At 41.5% G+C, this 10,278-nt stretch overlaps 1 protein-coding gene across 4 annotated transcripts in view; it reads right to left on the reverse strand.

Annotated features, from left to right (window-relative positions):
- IGF1 (insulin like growth factor 1) overlaps window positions 1–9,246 on the reverse strand; it is a 72,347-nt gene extending 63,101 nt beyond the window's left edge. Inside the window, exons 1-2 of one of the 4 annotated variants that reach the window (XM_007454269.1) lie at window positions 9,113–9,246; window positions 3,616–3,772 (exon numbers count right to left, since the gene is read on the reverse strand). In XM_007454269.1, coding sequence (XP_007454331.1) covers window positions 3,616–3,766 — 151 coding nt within the window. In that variant the 5' untranslated portion in view covers window positions 3,767–3,772; window positions 9,113–9,246. Of the gene's footprint in view, window positions 1–3,615; window positions 3,773–6,460; window positions 6,619–8,561; window positions 8,867–9,112 lie in introns of those variants that run through there. The other 3 variants (XM_007454268.1, XM_007454266.1, XM_007454267.1) reach the window with 3 other exon arrangements.
- Window positions 9,247–10,278: the final 1,032 nt, after the last annotated feature.

A 10,278-nucleotide genomic window follows, 5' to 3' on the forward strand; every position in this document is an offset into this window, starting at 1 on the left:
TCTTTCCCTCTTGCTTTGCTCCATGCACAGCGAGGTTATAACAAGCTGCTCTCTAGGAGGGTTCCATCAGTCCGGTAAGATAATAGCTAGCTCCTTCCCAGTGTGCCGGCTCCATTATGCCACCATTTTTCTCCCAAGCCTATGAAAGTATGACACTGGTTGATATGCTCTCTTACTGTGATACATAGGGAAGAATCAGTAGTTAGCTCTTCTTTGCAAATTTCATTGCATAAAATGTCTGGGGAAGCTGCGTTATTATAGAGGAACTATTTCACTTATGCTGGGAAGATTGTTCACAAAACAAATAAACCAGAAGGTGGCTTCCCCTGTGCTCTAGTGGAACTTGGGCTTGTAGAGAAATAGGAACTCATTTACAACACTGGGTCAATCTATGCAAATTAAGCATTACAAAAAAAAATTATTCCGAAGAGTTCTGTCTCTAATAGGGTTAAAAACTCTCCTTGTTAAATGTTCCAGCCCAATAAAAAAGATAGATATGGAGGCAATTTTCTTTTAGATGTTTGTGTCTCAAACTAAGATCAGAAACTCCCTTCCACTATGAAAAAATCCATACATTCAAAATGGATTTGAAGTGGCTTAAAACGAAACACACACCCGCAATAAAACTTTGAAAATAAGGGTACAAAATATAATAAGAGTCGATTGGCAGAGGATAGAGGTAGCGAAGACTGCTTTCCTCTAAAAAGTATTTCAAAGGCTGTAAATGACAAAGAGCTGACTTCTCCACACACAGTAAATCTCAGGGGACAAAAAGGAAACTCAGTAAAATTTGTTGACAACAGTTAATGCCTGTAAGAATAATTGGCTCAGACACAAAACAGACCATCAGCGTAGCTTGGGGAGGACCAAAATGCCGCCTCTAAGTCATTGTTAGTATACACTGTATTCAGCTGAGAAAAGATAAAGTTTTATCAAATAGGTGGGTAAATATGAGGTGAGAATTGTCCAAAGTGCCTGACGAACCTAATTCTTGATGATTCTGAAGACTAAGGTCCCAAACAAGTCATGCCATTCCATTCATCTGGATTCCATTCAGTTCAGTCCTGCCAGTCCAGCAATCAAATTAGAGCTGCAGCTATGTCAGCCAGGCATTGAGCTAGGTACTGGGATTCAATGGCAAATAAATATGGCCTTTGGTATCAAGGAGCCCATTGAGAGGGCAGATCCGGGTTAGGTGATTTCAAAAACTGGGAAAAAGTATTCAGGAAAAGCATAAAGGACTATAATCTATTCTTCCATGATTAGTTTTCTCTATGACACTTGCTAATATTGATACTTATTTTTTTTAATCTCCCAACTAGACTGTGAGTTCCTTGAAGGCAAAGTTAATCTCTCGTTCATTTCTAGGTATCTCACTCATGCCTCGTACTGTGTCTTACACATAGCAGATGCTCCATCAATGTTTTGAATTAAAGAATTTAAAGGGGTTAACTTCTCTTGGGCAAAAAGGCTAGTCCAGTTGACTAGAAAGTTAATAAGAATACTTTGGTGCATGAGGGTTTATGTCAGACAGATAATTTACATTAAGTCATGGAGTTCTATAAGGCAGAACTTATGAAACCTAGACTCTCAATAATAATAAAACACAATTTATAAAACCACTTTCTATCCAAAGTCATACTCTAAACATTAAGAGTTGCCATGTAGAACCTTCCCCTTTCAAGTTACTAAAATGGAATTAAAACACATTTGCTAAACTTTGATCCTTGGAGTAACAGAATGCCTTTCAGTGCGTTGAAATCAGTTTCCATCACAGTTGTCCAATACTCTTAACTATCTGTGTGAACATATATAAGTATCATATGGTTACTTGGGACCAAGTTATTTCTTTCCATTCTCATTTTCAATCATTTAATGCAAGCATCACAGTCATAAAAGATCCAGTTTCCATGCACTGTGCATGGAAATCCTGGAGCATGTCACACTGAACATCACAATTCAACCTGGCACATAACACAAGACACTTGGGGGCTTGGCAATCACTTAGTGAACTGGGTAAAAGGAAATGGCACAAATGGATTATCAAGACAAAAAAATCCTCTTGGGCATAATAAGTGAGAAACACTTATCCATCTTTTAAAATGTGGATCAGTAGTAGAAAAGTAAAGAATAGTGACAGCCCATCGTTGGGTGACGTTGATGTGACACATTTGCCTTCCTCAAGATATTCTGAAGGTAAAACAAGCCTGCTATTTGAAAAGCACTCACCCAATGAAGGCTTTCATCTGCATAGCAACAGAGAATGGGATAGAATCACTTTATTGCCAGAAAAATAAATGAATTCACTCAAAGCATTGGCTGGAAACAGAGAGTGGGAATTTACCCATTCAAAGAGTAGAAAGCACTTCTCACTTTCTGTCACTAGTTGTTGAAAAGCTATTTGTCACCAAATCTACAATGAGTACAGACCATCAACACGCCTATCAGCCTCTTCCTTCCCATGCTCCGTACTCATCCCGGACTGCTACACACAGACCCCTCCTTCCAGTCTCACACACACACACACACACACACACACACACACACACACACACACACACACACCCTTTCCTGGGAAGATGAGAGAGACTTGAAGTTTGTGAGTCATCACAGGAGCTATTCAAAGCCTAGTGGGTAACTGAGGTAAGCTGTCTACACTTAAGCAATATGAACCTCTAAGAATGATTCATGGTCCTGAGGACCTGAGAGTCAGTTTCCTGAAACTCTCTAAACTTCCAAAGAATTATACAGAATGAGCATCTGGCTTCCCATCAGTGTCCTGTAGTATACAATGAGACAGATGCCTCTGAGGTAGGTTCTTTAAATGATCTGTTCCCTCAGGTAGCACGGACTCTTGTTTGTGTTAATTATTTATTTGCAAGTGTGGACTTGGCTGTCTACTTTTTATTGACTGTTGACTTTTTAATCACCTGAGACCTACTTATGGGATAAGTGACCTTGCACTTGTCAGAAACCCTTTTCCAGATGGAGACATCACTGGAGAGCCCCAGAGAAGAGCGAAGTCAAAGGAAGGCAATAACAGAGACTCAAGGTCAGTTTGAATGGAGGGCGAATTAATTCAGCATTTCAGCTTACATTGAGTGAGAGCCTGTGTATTTGCAAACGTGCCTTTCAGCAAGGTTCACCTTCTGTGTGTTCCTGGTGATTTCATATCCCGTGGAGACATCTGGGAAGGGCCCCTCCATTCTTTGCCCAAGTCCACCTTCCCAGTTTCCTCCAAATAACCTAGCACTTAAAACAGCCCTACGTGTTCACATATATTGCTACGTGCACTCACAGATCTCAAAAACTGAAACCTTAATCCTCCAGGGCCATTTTGTCACACCTTTCCACTGGAAGGAATGGAAGAGTGAGGGTAGAGCAGCATAGTTGCAGGAAAGCTCAGTGGGAAGTCGTTAAAAGACAAACTGCTAAGGAGGAAAATTCCATCTGAAATCTGCAAAACGTGCCACAGCCCCACTGAAACACTAGGCTCGCTTTAAGGTGAGGAATCTCGGAGGCTGAGGACGGCTGCCAGCCGTGGGCAGTCATTCAGTTCTTCACATACTCCCTGCGGTTGTAAATCCACAGAGCAGTGAGAAGGAGGCTACTTACTGAAATAAAAGCCCCTGTCTCCGCACACGAACTGAAGGGCGTCCACCAGCTCAGCCCCACAGAGGGTCTCGGGTCCAGCCGTGGCAGAGCTGGTGAAGGTAAGCAAGAACACGGCCACGTAGAAGAGATGCGAGGAGGACGTGATGTGCATCTTCACCTGCCGAAGAAGCAGAAGGAGGGTCATGCTTCCTCCTGGGTCCTTGCCAGGAGATGGGGGTGAGGCAGGGGCGCCTTTACCCTCAGTTCTCCATTCCTGTCATTCATCAAAACTACCCAGTCCGAAGTGCAACAAGGTGTGTGAGTGACCGCAGGGCAGCGAGGGCTGAGCAGGTCTTGGCATCAAGCAACCTGAGTTTAATCCTCTTGCTACTGTGGAACCTTGGGGAAGTCCTTCCTGAACCCCTTCTTTATGGGTTCCTATTACAATTCAGTGTGAACGTGAAAGATGCTATTACTGCAGTGGGATCCCACACCGCTCAGAGATCCTGGTAAACCTTTGGAATCATCAAAGGTTAAATCGTGCTCAGTCCAGATTTGGGGCCAAATATGTTTTATTCATTTAAGTTCTCTCAAGATTGGCCATCCACAGATAGCATGTGCATTCATTATCGACCAGAATATTAAATTAACCAGAACATCATTCCCCAGCTACTGATTAAAGAGAATTTACTGCAGCTGAAAAAGAACTTGTGAAAATACTATATATCATCACAGTTTTTTTTTTTTTTTTTTTTTTCACTTGAGAGAGAGACAGAGACAGAGAGAAACAGAGGCAGAGAAAGAGAGACTGAGATTTCTTACCTGGGGAAGATCAGCAGTTAATAACTACAAGCAGAAGTTAAAAATCAGGAACGGGAAAAATGTGAGGATTTAGGAAGGAAATTGGCTTATGCTAAGTAGACCCCATGCCTCCTTCATTCTAAAGCCCCTCGTGTAAGCTCTATATCAGATCAACACACATGTGGACTGTACCTTCCGTGAACAGGGCACTGGGCTCAAAACCTGCAAAAGCCTTTTTTTTTTTTTTTTTTTTTTTTTTAAGTCACAGGAATTCATCTCTTGGAGGGACTTATGTGTCACTGTAACCATTTTATAGCAGGAACCCCTGGTTGGCTTGACTTAGCAAATGATAGACATCCAAATGGCAGCCCTGCCAGAAGCAGGATTCCTGTGGCTCAAGTCTCCATCCTCACTCTCAGCGGCAGAAACAATGCGAAGGTGATCACTAAGTTTTTCCATATTGCTACTTGTGGCACCAAGATGTGGTTTCTTCTAGGAAGCCTCCCAAGGTGAGTTGCTTCACCCGCCTCAGATGCATTCGCTCTCAGCAGCATCAGCAGAGTCAGTGACAGGATGTTAAGCGAGGGACCCTATCAAGAGGTCATGTAGTTAAGCTGGAAGCTATCATTATGAAAAGAGGCTTTTCTGAACCTCCCAGTGGTGGCAGGTCCATTTAACCCCATCACTTTTGGAGAAACAGACTCAGTCATTTATTTTCCAACCACCTTCCTTGCCCTCCATGGACTCTTAACTTAATGGCTGTCTACATCAGTGGCAAAGTTTGCTCCATCACTGTAATTAAGATTTCCATTTTTGTGGCCAGACTTTCAGCTCAGCAATTGAGAAAAAAAACCCTAAACCCCTGACTCTTGTTAACACAATGTAAATATTTAGTTAATGCTTGTAAAACTGTGGAAGATGAAAAGCCTCCTCTATTTGCAAATCCTCATAAATAATGGACATAAAATAGAAGAGGAGGTGAAAGCTTGATGGAACATTTCTTCCATTTTCTCCATAGGACCTGTTCATGGAAACCCTCCACCCCCATGTAGCCAAAGCCACAGAGACGGCTAGAAACAAGTCATCCAATCCTTGTCTTTCTTATTTATAAAATAATAATTGGTGGGAGCTTTCCCTTTCAATATTTCCAGTGGAAATCTCAGCCAGTCCAACCCAACTGGACTTCCTTGCCCTTTTCAAAAGAGAAAACTCATAATTGATCTTACTGGACATACCCCACACTCTGGCAATGGGCCAGTTCTAGAATGTATGTTATTTTGCCAATCCTATTTCTTCATCCCTCCTTCTCTGTTGATTTAATAGTGATGCTTAAGGCCAAGCACCTGCAACTGCAGATGCCTTCAAGTTCTTCAGTTCTCGTGAAATCCAGGGGAAAAGGTACTCAGCTTATAGCCTTAGTGAATTGAGAACTTCATTAGAGGTCAGAATTATATTTTAGTAGTTATTTATTATATATGACACATTTAAACCCAGCAATACATATAAATCTCTAGCATTTAAGAATTTAAGATTTATTTTTTACAGATTTTTCCTTTCTTTTTCTTTCTTTCTTTCTTTTTTTTTTTTTTTTTTTTTTTTTTTTTGTTGAGTTACGTTCTAAGATAAACACCAGCACTTACAGTTCTAGGACAAGATAGAACCTCTAGTGCATTTGCCTTTAGTTCAGGGAACAGTCCAGTACACCCACAGAGAACCAGAGAATTTATCACATTATGTTCCCCGGAAAGAAAACAATAAGGAACTGGCTTAGGAGTTAAAAGTTCGAAACAAGTGGCCCCATATGTTCATCATTTCCTGGGCCTTTTATTTTTCCCAACACAAAAGAAATGAAGAGAGAGAAAGGAAAGATCAAGAAGGAGAAAGAGAAGAGAAAAAAGAAAAAAATTGCAGAGCACTCTTTCCCCCAAATCATTCACAAATCCAAAATTTAAAAGACCTTTCTTTTTATCTTAAATAAATGGAATATCAATTGATTCCAGATGTTTGGGCTACAATGAAAATGCCCAGCAAAATTTGAGGGCAATAGTCATAAGAAAATACTCACTGTAGGTGTAACCATTTTTGTTCCAGATCTTTTACAGCAGGTCAGGGTGGGTATTATGAGACTGATGTGAATAAACTGAGGACTTAAAAGCATGTGCTGCTTTGTGGGTGGGGTTTGTGAAAGCATCTAGTTACATTTGGACACCCAGGCAGGTATGCTATGAGCCCATTCACAAACCAAAATTTAAAAGACCTTTCTTTTTATCTTAAATAAATGGAATATCAATTGATTCCAGATGTTTGGGCTACAATGAAAATGCCCAGCAAAATTTGAGGGCAATAGTCATAAGAAAATACTCACTGTAGGTGTAACCATTTTTGTTCCAGATCTTTTACAGCAGGTCAGGGTGGGTATTATGAGACTGATGTGAATAAACTGAGGACTTAAAAGCATGTGCTGCTTTGTGGGTGGGGTTTGTGAAAGCATCTAGTTACATTTGGACACCCAGGCAGGTATGCTATGAGCCTGGGTAAACTGCCTTTTGTCCATTCCGACAATGAGCAAATTGCACGGCTGGGATTCGAGTCAATCTTTTCCTCCAAATCAAGCCACCAGTTTCCACTGTGTGCCTATAGTAGCCGCCCTGGACAGTGACCCAAGCTTCAGTCCTCTCCTGTGCCCTCTTCCTTCTGATTCAAACACTTGGAAATATCTTGAGACTCAGAGTACAATCAGCTTGCTAGTTCTGCCTGGCAGACACCTTTACTCATTGAATTACGTTTGAAAGACCACGTAGCTCCCTCAAACCACTTCCTGCTCCAAGTACAGGAAAAAGCAACAACTTACGGCTAGCCCTACCTCTGAACAGTTCAGCATACACAACATGGAAAGTTCATTTGGAGTTTTCCAAACCTGTAATTAATGCAGAGATAACACTCCACAGCCTCTTTTAAGATCATCTAAGCAGGGAGACAAAGCCCCCAGCTATCAGACCACATAGCATATGTGTATATTGACTTCATTTCTTTTAAAAGCAAGGTAGCCGGCATGCATCTTGGCATCTCAAGTGCAGCAGAATCAGGTGCCTGACAAGGATGTATCCTTAACTCCTAAGCCACTTACTCGACTAGGAAAAGTCCTAGTGGTGGAGTATTTGAAAGCAGCAAATGATTACCGTACTAAGTGGTAGGGACGTTTTATGAATTGAGCCCTCAGGCAATTGCATCGGGGAGCCAGTGACAGCGGCTTAAAAGTGCTTGCAAATTGGAAAAACACAAGTCTTGAGAGATATAATTTTGCTGAGAATGGAAACTTGAACTAGGGCCAGTGATTGGGAACGAGAAGTCAGTGCATTGACAACGCCAGCCAAATTTACCTAAAGAGACTTTACAACACTGAGTATAAAATCAGAGTTTTACAACACAAAACCCCAAGTCCAAACTTCGCCCCTGAGAATCCTCTTCAAAAGAAAAAACTTGGAATAGCAGTTGCTAGAAAGTTTCCGCTTTCCATATACAGTATGCATTTGTTTAAATTATACGAATGTGCAAGGTCAGCGAGAGTTCTTAAGGAGTTCTTTTTCAGAAGAGCAAAGTAAACTTCACTCTAACTTTGACTCTCTGGGCGTAAGTGCAGAGAGTTCCGGGACCTTCGCTCCAAAGATCACATTTAAAAGCTTTAATATCATTTAAAATGTAACTCTTTGTATGTGGCATGCCTTGTAATAAAAGTCCTGACAAGTTACACACACACAGATACATACACACACAGTCCTACATACACACGAACATGGTCTTAAAAATAAAACATCTGCACCTGCAAAAAAAAATCCAAAAGTTCATATCCATGCTCCACAGCCCTTAACCATAGACAGGATTTAAAGGAATCTTCTATAATGACACCACTCAAGCCCTGCAGAAGTGGAGGATTTAGCATAAGTACCTTGCGATAGTTTTTACTCATACAGATATCTGTGCAAAGGCATTTATCTCCCGGAGCTATTTTTTCAGATCCCACAGAATTGCATATTCAGCAATTTATAAATAACTCGCAGTGCCGAAACAATGAAAATTCTAAAGTGAAGAACATCTCTAAGCAGAAGCAAACAGTACACAGTTTAAAGAAAATTCCCCAATGACTTCAAAGAGTAAGAAATATTTACCTTCAAGAAATCACAAAAGCAGCACTTAAATAATTGGGTTGGAAGACTGCTGAATTTCCCCATTGCTTCTGAAGTGCAAAGTCTGGAAATGAATTGGTTAGCAGGAATAATGAGGCAGAAAGAAATCCAGGGAGATGGGAGATGTTGAGAGCAATGTCACATTTCAATTTTGAGGACTTTATTCCATTGCGCAGGCTCTATCTGCTCTGAATTTAGCAGTGACAGTGAGATTTAGCAAACAGAAGAGGGATTTAGAGAAAATCCTCACATTTATCTACAAAACACAGACACTGTAGACAGGAAACAGCTGGGGGAACGCTTGCCTTCTCTCTCTCTCCCTCTTCTGGCAAAGTTATCGAGTAAGGACTTTTTTGGGCATGGTGACAAATAACATCATACCTTTGCATTTTAAAACTAGAGCACAGAAGCATTTTTTCCCTTAAAAGAATGCGTGTTAGTGACAGGGTGAGCAGACATTAAAATACCAGTGCTGTCCTCTGATTAACTTTCTACTGGGCAGGAAGACACACACATCTGCTAATACACCTTACCAGTATGAAAGGAACATACTTGGAGGATGGGCAAGCAATTTTATATTCCAGAGCCAACGCAAAATTAAAAAAAAAAAATGAAATGAAAAAAAGACCATCTCAAACATACCCTACAATTTTAACCCTCAAATGACTGGGGTAAACTAGATTGGAAGACAGTGCTGGGATGACCCCTTGTCCTAGTTGCCAAGTGAGGGGAATGATCTCATTTCCTAGAACCTGGAAAGGGGCGGGCAGCTTTGCAGTTGGCTCCCTTTAGGACACTGTCTAATGCTTTCTGCCCACGACAGGGCAAAGATTTTGCTGAGCTGTAAAGCCAACTGAAATAATAAAACAAAATCTTTTTCTTCCTTCCTCTACTCTGTTGGTTATCACCCCCAGCCTCACCCCAGGGGAAGGGCACCTGAGGGGAAAATGATTTTCCTGTCGTTCATATTTTTCTGCATAACTTGATCCTGAGTGTGTGTGTGTGTGTGTGTGTGTGTGTGTGTGTGCGTGCGTGCGCACGCGCGTGCGCACATGAGTGCATTTTATTTCTCCAGTTTTTGTGTATTCTAAATAACACCAGCTGGCTAGCAATACCCTCTCAAGGGTTATGATGTCATTCAAATCTCTCAACTGGATGAGTGGCCGGCAACATGGTCCAAGCCAGCTGTTTTGCTATTTATAATGTATACTTGCCTTTGCCATTGAGAATCAAGTTCTGATCTTTTGTCGATAGAGTTTGCACCAATTTCTCTTCGGTCTTGCGAAGTAGGAGATAAGAAAGTAGATTATGAAATAAGGCTGCAAAAGCCCAGGTCGGACATCCCACTTTCCCTAGAGGTCTGTCGGGGCATATGGTTCCCCAGGGACGGTGGAAATAGTCTGGACCTTGCCTCTCTCTCTTGTGATTCTCAGGAGACCCAGTGATACTGACACATCGACTCAAAACAGAGGTCTGCTGGAAACCCTTGTCTGGGTATTTATGTTGTCCTGTGGCCAGGAAGTTGTTTGCAGAGGTGAGTGCCCTCGAAGGAAAACCCGATTGGTTTTGAAAGGGGGTTGAGTCTGCTCAAGGCTTCTCTGTGATTCATAACTTGTGGCAGTGTTTACCTTCGAGAAAGACAAGTTAGACGTTCGGAGTGATGCCATTGTAATGATGCAGTATATTCAGCATCAGTTAG

Source organism: Lipotes vexillifer, unplaced genomic scaffold (assembly GCF_000442215.2).
Source record: "Lipotes vexillifer unplaced genomic scaffold, Lipotes_vexillifer_v1.1 scaffold492, whole genome shotgun sequence".
Classification (NCBI taxonomy): Eukaryota; Metazoa; Chordata; class Mammalia; order Artiodactyla; family Lipotidae; genus Lipotes; species Lipotes vexillifer.